Source organism: Rosa chinensis, chromosome 5, assembly GCF_002994745.2.
Source record: "Rosa chinensis cultivar Old Blush chromosome 5, RchiOBHm-V2, whole genome shotgun sequence".
In the NCBI taxonomy this organism is placed as follows: Eukaryota; Viridiplantae; Streptophyta; class Magnoliopsida; order Rosales; family Rosaceae; genus Rosa; species Rosa chinensis.
This window is the reverse complement of record NC_037092.1, coordinates 64,945,327-64,960,765: the sequence shown is the minus strand read 5'-3', so window position 1 is coordinate 64,960,765 and position 15,439 is coordinate 64,945,327. Positions and strand designations below refer to the sequence as shown.

The window sequence follows — 15,439 nt, the reverse complement described above, 5'->3', positions numbered from 1 at the left end:
ACATTTCCTCTGCTTAACTTATGCGGGCCGAGGGCTTTAGGCCTCTAGTGTTAGGCCCATTATTTTTGTAATATGAACAAAATTAATATTATTATTATTAGTTATTTATTTAGCCCACTTTGCTGGCCCAAATTTCTCCTTTACTTTCATAGGCAACAAAGTGTTTAACTTTGCCTTAACTGCACATTAAAACAGTTTCAAAAAGATAATCTCAAAATGGAACGATTACCTCCTTGAAGACCGTTCCGTTACCCACGCGTCTTTAATTTTCCTTCATTTTTTAGATCATAGCATTCAATTTTTATTGTTGGCCCTATTGATGGCGTTGAATCAACTTCAACTGTCCATCAAAGAGATGAGGCCACTGAGGTTGGCCCTATAAATATATGCACTTGGGGAAACGAAGGTACACGCAACTATGGCTTACCCAGAAATAACTTTTCAAGCCCTACTTCTCTTCCTTCTTTTCCTGAAATCTTCCCCCCATGACATCACCTCTAGCCTCTGAATCTAAGGCTTATGGCTTAATCTCAGGACAGCCGCGTGTATTTGGTCCTTTGAAAGCCTGGATGGAATTCACCGGTTTCAATTAGGCTGAACAACACGCGGCGCTCCTAACGTGGGATATCACATTCTGAGAAGTCTCCCTCCTTTGGTTCTTCTGTGCAGAGCAAACCGAGGAAGGGTGGGAGACCACCCAAGGCCGTACGCTCTTCTTCGGCACCCTACCTCCTGGACTTAGCTGATCGAACTTCCATTTTGTCTCGGAGGGAGATGGGGAAACTGGGCTGTGCTCTCCTCTGATGACCACTTTCGGTCAGAGGATGGACGACAGGAGAGGTTGGGATAATTATTTCCTTCCCTCTCCTTGCAGTACAGATGATAGCAGCTGCAGCCCGAGTTCGAGAAAGGTGAAGAGAGGAAGAGTAAGAGTGATCATCTCACTGACACCCCTCCTGACAGAAAACCCAAAAGATCCAGAAGCTCTTAGAAGATTTGAAATCTTATGATTTTCAACCACTTTTGGCTTTATACTTTGCAAAATGTAATTTTTCGTGAATGTCTTGTATTGCTTTTGGCCGCAAAGCCACTTATGGATACAATTATATTTCTTTTGCTATTTTCAATTTCCTATTATATAATAAGGCCTCTGGTATTGGCCTTGTTACACATACTTCTTAACACATGCTGTCCGAAGAATAAAGAAAATGGAAACTTGGAAAAAAACCCAAAAATTCTCAAAAATAGTTCTGCAAAATTTGCAAAATTAATTCTTTCTGTTTGCAAAAATAGAGGGCCGCGAAAACAAAGCCTATATGCATAGAAGGTTGCCCCCCTGGTCTTACTAGGTGAAGCGAGTACAATGTAATAGGGCCACTGAGTAGGCCTAAATCCAAGGGACGGCGTGAACAAAGTAAGACTATATTTGCCCCTAGTCCCAGAAACAGGTGTAGCTGGTGGGTCTTCGAGTTCCCAAACGCTTGGGTAATATTTCTTTAGAAAGCGACCATTGATTAGGTTTCGATGGAGTTCACCATCCAAATCCTTGAGGTAAAAAGCCCCTCGATCCAGAATTCTGTGAATCACAAAGGGTCCCTCCCAGCGTGGAGTCCATTTACCGAGGCCGGTCAACTTCTCACCCACGGCAAGAACGCTTTCCAAACGAGGTCTCCCTCCTTGTAACTGCTTCTGCGTGTCCTCTTATCATAGGCTCGAGCGATGCGCTGCTTTTCCAGTACTAAGTTGTCTAAAACCGCCAAACGCTTCTCGCTAAGATCCTCATGCTCCTGCTACATATCTTGTATATAATCTTCACCAGTCAGATTATGTTGGTCCTGGACGGGCAGAGATTGAACATTGATCTCTAAAGGTAGAACTGCGTTATGGCCAAACATTAGAGCATAGGGTGTGGTGGCAGTAGGGTTCTCATATAGTGTTTCATGCCACTGGCCTCATTCCCTGTGAGCATCTTCTTCAGCAAAGTGATGATAATCTTGTTAATGGCCTCCTCTTGGCCGTTGGATTGAGCATAGTAAGGAGTAGAATGAATAAACTGGATACCCAAGTCAGCGACGAGGACTTGCATATCACGCCCCATAAATGCTGCCCCGCGGTTTGAAACCAACACTTCCAGAATGCCAAACCTGCAAATGATATTATTAAAGATGAATTGTCGAGTGGTGGCACCAGAGGCCTCCTTCAAAGGCTCAGCTTCTACCCACTTAGTAAAGAAGTCAGTAGCGACAATGGAGAGACGAATAAGGATGAATCATTCCAATCAGATCTAATGCCCAGCCTCGCGCAGGCCATGGCTTAATAATAGGCTGCATGGGAATATTGGGAATGTACTGGATTGGTCCATGTGCCTAGCAATCTTAGCACCCTTTCGCGAACGCGATGCAGTCCTTCAAAATACTGGGCCAATAATACCCATGTCTCCTGATTAACCAACGCATCTTTAGACCCACTTGATGAGCGCCACAGACACCGGCATGAGCTTCTTTCATCAGTTGCTTTGCTTTGTGGCCATACACACACCTGAAATCGATGTCATCCTCTCCGAGGCGCCGCAGCTAGTCATTCTTGAGAAAATAATTAAGCGCGAGAAATCGTATCTTCCTGTCGATAGAGGAGTCAGGTTGCTTAAGGTAGGTGATTAAGGGGACCTGCCAATCTAAGTCGATAGGGTCTAGAACAGCCACTGTTGGCTCATCAGGTGGGTCAGGCCTCGCAAGCCATGAAGGCAACGTGCGATACTCGACCTTTAGAATCCATTCGCGAACGCCATATTTTAAATTAATGCATGTAGCTAGTTGAGCGAGTTTATTAGCAGCAAAGTTACGCTCGCGGGGAATATGCTCTAAGTCCACATCATCAAATTGGTCTAGGAGCTCAAGCGCATGATCCAAGTATGGTGCAAGCAAGTAGGTCGTGCATCGAAACTTCTCGCAAAGCTGATTAACAACAAGTAAAGAGTCCCCGCAGACCTGGATGTCTCGAACGCCCAACTCCAACAACACTTCTAGCCCTATAATAGGGCCTCATATTCAGCTTGGTTATTGGTGCACCATAATTCTAACTGGAAAGAGTAGGAAAACCGATCGCCGGCTGGGTTTTCCAACGTGACTCATGCCCCCGCCAGTGTGTCCGTTCTTGAACCGTCAAAATATAACACCCAGGGTTGGAGTGAGACAGTGGCTTGATATAGCGTGGCGTATTTTGGTAAGCACGCCAAGTCTAGTCGATCTAATGTTTCAGCAACAACCTCTAAGTCTCGCACCACAGGGACATCAACATAGGGTGATGGGCCAAAAAGTCTGCGATGGCTTGCCCTTTAACAACCTTTTATGGAACATATTGGAGGGAAAATTCGGACAAGGCAAGCACCCACTTGGCAATGCGGCCTCTCAGGATAGGCCGGGATAACATATACTTGACTAGATCAGTCTGAGCAATGATACAGGTGGTAAAGGATAACATGTAATGCCGCAGCTTGCATGCTGAGAAGTATAGAGTGAGGCATAGCTTTTCCATTGGAGTATACCTTATTTCACAATCTGTAAGCGTTCTGCTAAGGTAAAAGATGGCATGCTCTACGCCCTCTTCATCGTCCTGAGCGAGTAGGCTGCCAATAGAAGCCTCAGCTGCTGAAATATACAACTTTAATGGGAATCCAGCTCTGGGAGGAACAAGCACTGGCGGGCTTGTGAGATAGGCCTTGATTTTGTCGAAAGCCTCTTGATGTTTAGGTCCCCAGACGAATTCATTTTGTCCTTGTAGTTTTAGCAATGGGGAAAAAGGCTGGATTTTGCTAGCAGAGTTAGAAATGAAACGTCGCAGAAAATTAATCTTACCCAGTAGCGGCTGCAACTTTTTCTTCGTTCGCTCGGGGACGCGTTGATGACTGTGTTAGCCTTATCTTCAGGGACCTGTATACTTCTTTGATGGACGATAAACCCTAGAAAGTCACCTGCCTGAACTCTAAAAACAGACTTGGCGGGGTTCATCTTGAGCTTGTGTAGCCGCATGCGCTCGAAAACCTTTCTGAGATCCGCAATGTGGTCCCCTCGCTTCTTAGACTTCACGACCACGTCATCAATGTAGACCTCTAAGATCTTTCCAAGTATGTCATGGAAGATCAGGTTCATGGCTCTCTAATAGGTGGCCCCAACATTCTTCAGTCCAAAGGGCATGACCACATATTCGAAAACTCTCGCGAACCCTGGGCAACGAAACACAGCCTTGTGTCTATCCTCCTCTGCGACCGGAATCTGGTGATACCCTGCTGTTCCGTCCATGAAGGACAATAGTTCATGCCCTGCAACTGCATCTACCAACATGTCCGCGACCAGCATGGGATAGACGTCTTTGGGGGTAGCCAAATTAAGGTCTTTGTAATCCACGCAGACCCTCATTTTTCCATTTTTCTTGTGAACATGCATTATATTGGATAGCCACTGATTGTACTTGGCCACCCTGATGATGCAGAATTTGTGCATTTTTTCGACCTCCTCTTTGATCAGAACTTGGGTCTCCTAGTTCATTCTTCGTGGCTCTTGCTTCACAGGCCTCTTATCAGGCAGCGTTGGCAGCTGATAGCATACCAAGTCTGGTGATAGGCCTGGCATGTCTTCGTATTTTTCCGCAAAGCAGTCTTTATATTCCAGCAATAAGTCGATGAGCCTTTGTTTCTCACTAGGCACTAAATAAACGCTGATAACCACTTCCATGGTCTCATCAGTTGTTCCCAGGTTGACCTTCTCAATAGGGTCCCTAACCTTTGGAGGCTTGTCATCCAATGCCGCTGGGGCGAGCTGGATCTCTTCTTCTTCCTCTTCATGGTCAGAAAACTCCTCGTTAACAATTTCTAAGGTCTCGACTCGATCATAGGCCTCTTTTTCCACCAAGTACGAGGATAGCCTCTCGTACAAAGAATGGAAGGTCTCTATCCCTTCCTCTGGAAGGTCGTGATCCATTAATTATTCAATGTATTGGGCACAGCGTGGCCAGGCTTTTCCAGATCTTCTTTCGCGAGCGTGAGCCCCCACCGTGCCAATTCAGAGGCCGTCCCCCCTGTGGGGCGGCCCTTATTGTCGATGTCACTGACTTGTAATGGAGTGATTAGCTCCAAGTAGTATCTAGCATCTACATAATTTGCAGAAACAGGAAAAGGACGAGAATCAGCTTTAATCACGTCCGCCTCGTCTGTTGCCCTATTCCACATGATTAGCTCCTAATGGAAGGGACACAATAGATCCAGTGGATCCAGTCCGGGTCCATGATGGCGCTGTATGCTGTGTAGCAGTCTGTTACAAAGAAAGCATAAACGCCTTCAGCGGGCCCAACTTTAATGCGGAGGAACAGTACCAAAGTCTTCGTCACGGTCCTCGCAAAGTTCTTCGGTGTCAAAGAGGTGGACTGGATCTTCTCTTTCTTGATCCTAAGCAACTGCATGGTTCTTGTAGTAACAACGTTGACAGCGGCTCCAATCTCGACCATTATTTTGTTAACCTTGGTGCCGCCAATCTTTGTAGTTATGTACAACGGCCTCATGTGTTGTACCATAGCCGGGGTTGGCCTTGTGAAGCTCATGAAGAGACCCTTCTATTAGCATCATCAGTCTCAAGGAACACTGCCTCTTCGACAAGTGTTTTTACTGCTGAGGTAATTTGCAGAGGTTGTTCACTACCTTCCTCAACCCCTATACACTCCTGCACGGCGACTGGAAGATCGTATTTCGTGGGAAGCACATAAACCATGTTACAGGAGGTGTCAACCACTTCTGTCTTGTCCATGTCATCTTCAAGGTTGAGCTTGGGTTCATCAGCTGGGATTTCAGTGTTAAACTATCTAGCCACCAAAGCAACCAACGACTTTTCTGCAGGGCCCTTCACCTCATCCTGCTTGTCTTCCTGTATCGTGGAGACTTGCCTTGGTGGGTCCAGCCTCTGTTCCTCTGCTGGAACCTCTTTTGGGGCCATGACCACCACACTCTGAACTTTCTTACGGCTCCACTGTAAGGACTCTGAAGTTTTGTCCTTGCCCCCCAGTCTCTCAAAAACTGAGGGTTTGGCATCAGGCTCTTCGCGAAACAACCTGCGTCGGACACTTAGTCACGCAGTTGGCGACCTTTCCTTCCTAGTTAGCGACGGTGTCTTCTCTTTGGTGATCCTGTAGAAAACACTGGGCTTGGACGCCCCTGACGCAGAGCTTACTTGTTTTTGAAAGCTACGGAGAGCCACTAACGGCTTAGTGGCTAGCGCTTCCATCTCCTTCTGATATTGCTCAGGAGACTTGACCAATTGCGAAGGCTTGATCAGGCCCTGATCCAGAGCCTCTAGTGTTCGCTTAGCCTCTCCAAACCTGCGCTGCAGCTTCCTTTTCTTAGAAGGACTGATTTCTACCGCCTTCCCTTTTTCTCTGGTATACCACTTGCCCTCCTTGATAGAGGATGTTGAAGAGGGCGGTATGTATGGTTTGGTCAACATATCTTTGAGCTCACTCCCAGCCTTCCCATCTTATTTCTGTTCGACCACGGCCACTTTCAATTTCCTAAACAAGTTGGAATCCCTTGGGGATGGCGGTAACTCTATCCTATCTCTTGCTCTTGGGCTAGAAGGCTGATAATTTCAAGATGGCGAAGCCCACTTGATTGGCAGGCAAGAGCCAAAGCGAAATGTCTGCTCAACCTCTTCATGTGACACTTGGATGCCACATTCCTATTTGCATCACAAGCATAGGACCACTGGTGAGGCCTCACCAATAGGTCTGGCCTTCTTTTTTGCTGGGACCTCGTCCTCCTCGCTGCTCTCTTCTTGACTCCTGGTGGTCAATTCTAGGGTTGGCTTTCTTTGGTTCTTCTTGGTCCAAGTCACATTAACCATATTGACCCCGGTGTCAGGGAAAGGGTTCAGGTCAACTAGCTCTGCTGTGGTCGCCGGAGCTTCCACCTGCACGCTACCATTACTGAGCCATACCTGGCTCTGGTCCTTCAGCTTTACACAGTCAGCCATGTTATGATTCCACAAATTATGGAACACGCAATATTGTTTTCCTTTCAGCTAATCTAGTCGAGGGAAGGGTCCAAAGTCTGTCTACACTATCTTCGCAGCTATCATCTCATCTAAAATCTCATGTGCCTTATTGGCATCATATGTATACGTCGCGAACTCAGGTTTGGTGAAGGCTACAGACTTGAGCTTGACTGGTTCCTTAGTTATTTTCAACTGCTTCAAGGTTGAGTTCTTTCTTCCTGTCAACTCAAATGCAGAGAGCTCATTCTCCTCTTCATCTTCTTCATCCTGGAAAACTTCTTCACCTCTGTGGTAGCAGGGATCATAGATGGCAAGCTGGTAGTTCACTGCAGCCACTGTACGGTGTTTTCCAGGAATATATGTCCCTTTGGATGAATTCTTCCTGGCATCTGTTTCTTTGAGGAGATGCTCAAAGCTTCCTACTTCAGTGATAACTCATTGATGGGATCATGCTGCCATGCTACTTCTTTCATTGACGCGATTCTAAGCCCTTGATTGCCTACTTGACGAGTTCTCTCTCTGGCAAAGCCATGCTCAGCTTAGCTTTCTGAATCTAGAACCTTTGAAGATATGCAATAGTAGACTCAGTGGGTTATGGGAGGCCAAATCTACTTCAGGTTTTATAGCTCCAAAGGTTTCCCTAAAGTGCTTCTCCATCGAGGGCCAATTTGCCACTGGCCCTGGCCGGAGTTTAGAAAACCAGGTGAAGGCGGCTCCAGACAGAGAAGTGCCAAAGATTTTACACTTGAGGCTGTCATCATTCTGGTACTGGCCACATTGTACCTTGAACCTAGCCAGGTGAGTTGCCGCTTTCTCAGTATCTTCACCTGAAAAAGTAGAAATACAATATTTTTAAAGCCCCTAGGAAAAGGAGTGAGCATTATATGCGGTGGGAAAGGTCCCTCATACACCTCATCATGGTGGGCCCTAGGGTTAGCCAACCTGATCATCTCCTCAACCTCTTCGCGTCTCACATAGTCTAGACCAGGAGGAGGATGTGTCGCCACAGTTTGGCGAGTGGTTTGTAAAGGTACAGCTTGGCTAGCAGTCGTTGTTCCTTCCCTAAGGCGAATGGTCCGGGGAGTAGTGGACTGTTGAAGAGTAAATGCTGGGTGGTCACATCCTTTACTAAAGCCGTTATCTTGATCGGATGCCTACCTGGTCAATGCCATAGTAATTTCTTGGGAATTCTTCGTACACATTTTCTACCCCATCGCTATCATATTGAGCCAGAGCCAATACAACCGGATCAACAGGGGTGCCCTCACAGAATTTCAGAGTTTTGCTCTTCTGCCTGACCAGTTGAGTGGTCTTGCTACCGCCACTTACCATGGATTTTTCCTTACTCTTAGCTGACGTGGCATTAACGGCTACAGAAGGCGTAACGGTGCTGCTGCTAGTCTTCTCCCGAGCATTCAGTGGTATATACTTGCTGAATCCAGAGGGCTGACCAAGAGAATCTAAGATGGCATTGGGATCTCCTAATGCTTTATTCATAACCTCCTTAGCCTGGTACAATTCAGCCTTATGCATGGTAACCTGGGAAGCGAGTTTAGACTCCTCATTGCGAAGAGTTGCCAATTTTGATGCAATATGCTTGCTTTGGTTCGTGATGGCCTCCATGATTTGCTTTTGTTGCAGGGTGTCCTCATCAGCGATACCTCTGGCATGTGCTCTTGATTCAATCGTTGATTGTTCCACTTGTTGCCTAGTCTCTTCAGCAAGCTGGGCCAGGCGCTGGTTCAATTCAAGTATTCGCTGCTCTGACTTCGCGTTTTCCCTATCGAAATCAGCGGCTATCTTTTCTCGATGTCTGTCGATATCAGCCATGATGATCGCGAACTGTTGTTCAATAGTTTCTCCCTCTGGGATGGGCGTAAGAACGAAGGCCTATCTTGCCGCGCCTCTTGCAGCATTGGTGGTAACAGAAGTATTGACAGCATCGCTTGCCTGATTGGTAGTGACATTCTTGCCCCCAATAGCGGGTAGTTGACTTCCTCCCTGTTCAGTTGACATGTCAGGTGATTGCGGGCTGAGAGAAAATCTTTGAGTCACTTGTTCTTCAGAAAGACCACAACAGTCTGCACGAGAGTGTGGTCTGTAACTGGAGGTCTTATGTTTCGGGCAATTAACGTAAACCTTTTGGTAAGGGTTTGCGCTTGACTTCCCAATGGTGGAGGTCGCAGAAAGACGCTATGCCGATCCCACTAGGCGTGCCAAAATGTTTGGCTCCAAAACTAGTCTGGTTGTAAATAGTCTCTTTTGAGCATGCGCAGCCATGCCGGCACCGTGTGGTGCAGTCATCGGGGAGTCCCTTGACCTGACTTCTTCTCAAAAGCTGTGGACGAGGAGAGCACCAACCTCGTCACCAGGTTATTTTCTCTGCCTTCCGGAAAAGGACTTCTTGCCTTACGGATAAGGGTTTATGCTGTGATCTCTTTGCGTCACCAAATCGATACTCAAGGTTGTAGGTTGAGTAGAGCAATCACCAGGAAGTTTGGAGAAAGCACGGGTTTGCTAAAGCGTATCTTTAGCTTCGCTGGGTTGCGAGGGCGTTACCCTTGCTTCGTTGGTTTTCAACTAGGTTGAAGGTAGGTTTGCTCCGGAGAGACTTTGATAATCGTTGAGATTGATTGCAGAGTTGTTGTTTTCTGTCCTTGAAACCTGGTATTTATACCTTAGGGTTTCGACTGTTCTTTGCCACAGAAGGATGATCGATTGAAGTTTCCTAATCAATTTCCGCTACTTGATTCCAATAAGAGCTCGTTTTCCTAATGGACATTGGGATGGGTGAAGCTATAACCCATATAACCCAAACCTAAGCAGGCTTAATTTTAGGCCGCAGGTATCGGCCTGCTATGCTAAATCCCCTAAAGGGATCTTGCCAAAATTACTTTTGGGCTCAAACAGATTGAACTGATTTTACTTTTAACTCTCGCCCAACTAATTCATCAATTATCTATAATACTATTAAGAGAAGAAGTATTAACCAAAATCGAAAATTTTGACAAAAGTGACCCTAAAAATGAAAAAATTATGTAAATTCATTAAATCACAAAGCCTATTATGATAATTATAAAATATATTTTTATTAAAAAAATAAATCGAAACATATCCCACAGCCAACTTTTCTCTCTCACTATGTTCTCTCTGCAATAATCGTTTTCTTCTATTTGTCATTGTTTTTTAGAATGGTTTTCTTCCATCACCTTTTCTTTCTTATTTTCTGCCAAAAAAAAAATCTGCACAGGCAATACATATGTGGAGGAAAGCTAGCTATTTGATTAAGTACTCAAGTGTCGTCGGGGTTGTATACTTGTATTTGTATGTATACATGTATGTATGTATGTGTCACACACACATGTAGTCTTTCTATGATAAGGATCTCCTCAAATTTTAAAATCTAAGGATTTTCTTGAATAGACTCACTTTTCGATTGCATATCCATATCTAGACCGTTCAGTTTGTAGGTCCTAATGTATAGATCACTTTTGCAAATTTTTAGCCAAATTGATGATCATTAAGGTATCGAACTAGATTAAATCAATTAATGAACCGAATCTTTCCAACTCGAACCGTTCGTATTTATAATTATAAATCACAGTTTTGAATGCCTTAATGATTATTAATTAATTTGCAGAGATGATTTACTCATATATGTCTAAAAACTGAACGGTTAAGATTTGGATATGCGATCGAAAAATGGGTGGAAATCCTTAGATATTAATATCTAAGGACCTCCTTAGCAAAGAAGAACTGTATGTGTGTGTGTGTGTGTAGGGCCCTTCTAGTGAGAAATCTATTTTTTTCAATTTTAAGGGATCCCTTATTAGACTCAGTTTTCGATCACATATTGAGATCTGAACCGTTCAATATTTAGGTCTATATGAGTAGATAACTTATGCAAATTTTTAGTCAAATTGATAATCGTTAAGGCATTTATAATTGTAATTTACAATTATAGGCATAAATCGTTCAGGTTGGACAGATTCGGTTCGTCCATTGATTTAATATAGTTTGATACCTTAACAGTAATCCAACTTGGCTGAAAATTTGTAGAAGTGATCTATACATTAGGACCTAAAACTGAACGGTCGATATGCCGAAATGTGATCGAAAAGTGGGTCCCACAAGATATCCCTTAAAATGACAAAAAAATAGATCTCATCAGTGACTTTGATCTAAGTTAACATATGATTAGAGATTTAGAGTATTTTATATATGAAATATAATAGTCAAATACACACATATTTAAGCGTAGTATAAAGAGTGTACCCTAAGTAATTTTCTCCATTTCAGAAGGAAGAAAATGCTTCAATGTCAAGCAATAACATGAATTGTGAAAGTGAAACTTCTTGAAACCTAGGGTTTTGCCGCCCGGGTTCTAGGGTTTCTACATAGCATAGCCGTTTACAGCCAGGAGGAAGAAGACAGCTCGTCTTCTTTGGTGAAAGATGAATATCTTGGTTTGAAATTGCCAAGGAATCGTGAATCGGAAGACCCGGCATCCACTCAAGCACCACCTCGTCTTGTCTTCCTTAGTGAAACCCATTGCACCAAGCAGCAGCATCAATCTCTTCCCAAGCGATTGGGCTGCCAAACATAATCCATTCCGATAGAGTTGATCGTGCTTGAGGGCTTGCCCTCGTTTATGATGATTCGATTACGATAACTGTACGAGACGTTGACTATTTCTTCATTGATGTGGATGTGAAAGGGCCTGATGATATCCAATGGTGGTTTACTGGTTTTTATGGGCACCCGGAGACAGGGCAGCGGCATCTCTCATGGGATCTGCTCCGTTCCCTCGTGCGTAGTTCGACAGACAAATGGATCGTAGTCGGGGATTTTAATGAGATATTGGAGCTGAGTGAGAAATCTTGAGGAAGGCTCCGAAGTCAGTAACAGATGAATGCATTTCGCCAAGCTTTGCTGGACTGCAATCTTGCAGACCTAGGGGTGGCTAGCGGACCCTTCAGATGGAGTGATGCCCATACAAAGGAGAGGTTAGATCGGGTTGTTGGTTCCTCAGAGTGGCAAGGGGCTTTTGGCTTCTCAAGGGTAGTTAACCTACCCCCTAGCATATCTAACGATGTTCCTATGCTTCTGGAGGTCCGAACGGAACAGATTGTGCATCATAGAGGCAGGAGGCAGTTTAGATTTGAAGAAATGTGGTGTTCCCATGAAGCTTTTACCCAGGTTGTGGAGGAGGCCTGGACAGAACCCCAGAATGGGAGTCCGATAGTGCAAGTGTGTCGAAAGATAAAGGATACGGGAAAGGCGTTGTTGGATTGGGACATAACTACTTTCAAAAGTAGGAGGGAAGAGCTGGCTTCGGTCCGATGCCGATTGGGTTTGTTGCTGCAGAAGCCTTTTGACTCGAGTGACCAAGCTGAAAAGCTCCAGTTATCTTGGCGATTGAGTGAGTTGATGTCCATTGATGAAACTTATTAGAGTCAACGTTCACGTGCAATTTGGCTTAAAGATGGAGATAGGAATTTTAAATTTTTCCACCAAAGAGCCTCGAATCGTAAGCAGAAGAATAAGATTAAAGGTTTGTTTGATGATAATGGGGTATGGCAGACTTCCTCTAATGGCATTGAAGACGTGGTTATGAAATACTTCCAGCAGGTTTATGCTAGTCAGGCACCAGATGTTAGAGCTCAAGAAGTGGTGTTGCAGACAATTGTTTCAAGAGTTACTATTGAAATGAACGAGTTGTTATTGGCTCCTTATAGTATGGAGGAGGTTCGAAATGCCCTTTTCCAAATGCATCCCTCCGAAGCACCTGGATTAGATGGCATGTCTCCCTTCTTTTTCCAGAAGTACTGGGATCTTGTGGGGTCAGAGGTTAGTAGAGCAATGATTTCTTTGTTGACAACTAAGGATATGCTTTCGGATTTGAACTTTACTCATGTGGTTTTGCTTCCAAAGGTGAAAGAAGTACAAAATATGTCACAACTATGACCTATTTCTTTATGCAATGTCCTTTACAAAATACCTTCAAAGGTGGTGGCTAATAGATTGAAAGTGCTATTACCTGCCATTATCTCCCCACAGTAGAGTGCGTTCGTCCCAGATAGGTTAATCTCTGACAACACTTTAGTGGCATCTGAACTTGCTCATTATATGAATAAGTTGCGAAGAGGCCAGGAGGGATTTTTGGCTCTCAAATTGGATATTACTAAAGCCTACGACCGTTTGGAGTGGGATTTCCTCAGGAAAATAATGCTCAAAATGGGATTTGCGTCTCAATGGGTGGATTTGATCATGTTCTGCCTTTCCACAGTCCAGTATTCTTTCCTCATTAATGGGATTCCAAGCGGATTTGTTACTCCTCATCGAAAATTAAGGCAAGGTGACCCCATCTCTCCTTATTTATTTCTATTATGTGCTGAAGGATTGTCAACCCTTATTTCTCACTTTGTGGCTAACGGTCAATGGCAAGAGCTGCGGGTCTGTGATGGGGCCCCTATTATTAGTCATTTGCTTTTTGCAGATGATAGTATGTTGTACTCTAACGCTTCTTCTCAGGATTGCATTTTGATTCGGAATATATTAAATGTCTATGAGAGAGCTTCGGGGCAAAAGATTAACCTGCAAAAGAGTAGTGTAGTATTTAGTAGGAGTGTGCCTTCCCTTATACGGCAATCATTGGCTGACAATCTTGACGTTCAGGTAGTGGACAAGCATGAGAAGTATCTTGGCATTCCTACTCTGGTAGGTAGATCAAAAGCTGACACTTTTTCTTATATCTAAGATAATTTGTCAAAGAAGCTTACAGGTTGGTTTACCAAATTATTAAGTGCAGCTGGTAAGGAGATCCTGATAAAAGTCATAGCATAGGCAATGCCTCTATACACTATGAATTTCTACCTTCTACCGCAGAATTTGATTCATGAACTCCACCAACTTTGTGCCTAATTTTGGTGGGGGAGTACAGAAGATAAAAAAGCTATGCATTGGAGGGCTTGTGATCAGTTATGTAAACCTAAAGTGATGGGTGGAATGGAATTTCGTCATCTGTTTGCTTTTAATCTGGCTATGTTAGCTAAACAAGGATGACGTCTAATTCAAGATCCTGAGTCTTTGGTTGGTAGGCTGTTGAAGGCAATCTATTTTCCCCACTGTAATTTTTAGGACACTGAGATTGGTTCAGCTCCATCCTATGCTTGGCGTAGCATTCTGAATGGTAGAGATATTCTGTAGGTCGGTATTCGGCATCATATTGGGGATGGTAAGTCCACTAACGTGTGGACTGATCCTTGGTTGATAGGGGAGGATTTGACTTCTTTCTACACTCCTAGAATTAATATGGTTTCAGACCTTATTTAATCTCCAGGTGTTTGGAACCAGGCTTTACTACAGGAGCTCTTCCTATTACATATTACACAAAAGATCTTGGCTCTCTCGCGTAGTAATTGTATGCATGATGATCGGTGGATTTGATCCGGTGATAAGAAGGGAGGCTTCACCGTCAAATCCGCCTACCATATAGCACAGGATAGAGTTTTGGGTGAGAATTCCAGCATGCCTAACCCTAGTGCCAAGCTTTGGAACCAAATTTGGCAAGCCTCCGGTCCCAGGGAAGGTTAAAATTTGTGTGTGGAAGGCGACGTCCAATATTCTTCCATCTCGGAGTCGGTTAAGTGAAAGGGGTATAGACATTGATACCCAATGCCCATTCTGCGACGAAGAAATTGAGTACCCTCTACATGCATTAAGAGATTGCTCCCACGCAAGCTCATTTCTTCAATTGGCAAATATTCCCACTGTTCCCTCTTCTGCAAGTGTGTTAGAGTAGTTAGTAGCTTCTTATTCCCAGTCGCCTACTACCTTTACTATTTTGTTGATGGTGATTTGGGCAACTTGGCGTAATCGAAATGTGAAAGTATAGGGAGATGAAACTAAGTTAGCTTCGGAAGTTGTGCCACTTACTCTAGGATGGTGGGAGGAATTTAAGGTTGCTCATTCACCTTCTCGTCTTGCATCTCCAATACAGAATGTTAGATGGACGAAGCCTCCTATAGGTATGATCAAACTAAACGTGGATGTGGCTTTTAGCAATGTGGATGGGAGTGTAGGTGTTGGGGGTGTGTTTCGAGACTTTGAAGGCTCTTGTCTGGGAGGTTTTCGCCACACACTTCCTACAGCTTCTTCCGCTCATCATGCGAAACTGGTAGAGCTGCTGGTGGGCGTCTAGCTAGCTATCTCTCATCAATTTGACCTCTGATAGTGGAAACTGATTATCAAGACTTGGTACAAGTTGTGGTGCATGATTCCCTTGATCATTCGGAGCTGGGCTACCTCTTAAGTGACCTTCGAGAGGCCTTGCAGCTAGCATCCTTTGCGCAAGTTCATCATGTGCGCCGAGCAGCAAACATAGTGGCTCATACTTTAGCACA

General features: G+C 44.4%; 1 protein-coding gene across 1 annotated transcript; it reads left to right on the top strand.

Annotated features, from left to right (window-relative positions):
- The first annotated feature begins 11,942 nt into the window (after window positions 1-11,942).
- Window positions 11,943-15,237, top strand: LOC112163846. Its single transcript, XM_024300113.1, has 4 exons — window positions 11,943-12,371; window positions 12,489-12,884; window positions 13,173-13,754; window positions 14,932-15,237. Exons 1-4 carry the CDS (start codon window positions 11,943-11,945, stop codon window positions 15,235-15,237), a joined length of 1,713 nt encoding a protein of 570 aa, XP_024155881.1.
- Window positions 15,238-15,439: the final 202 nt, after the last annotated feature.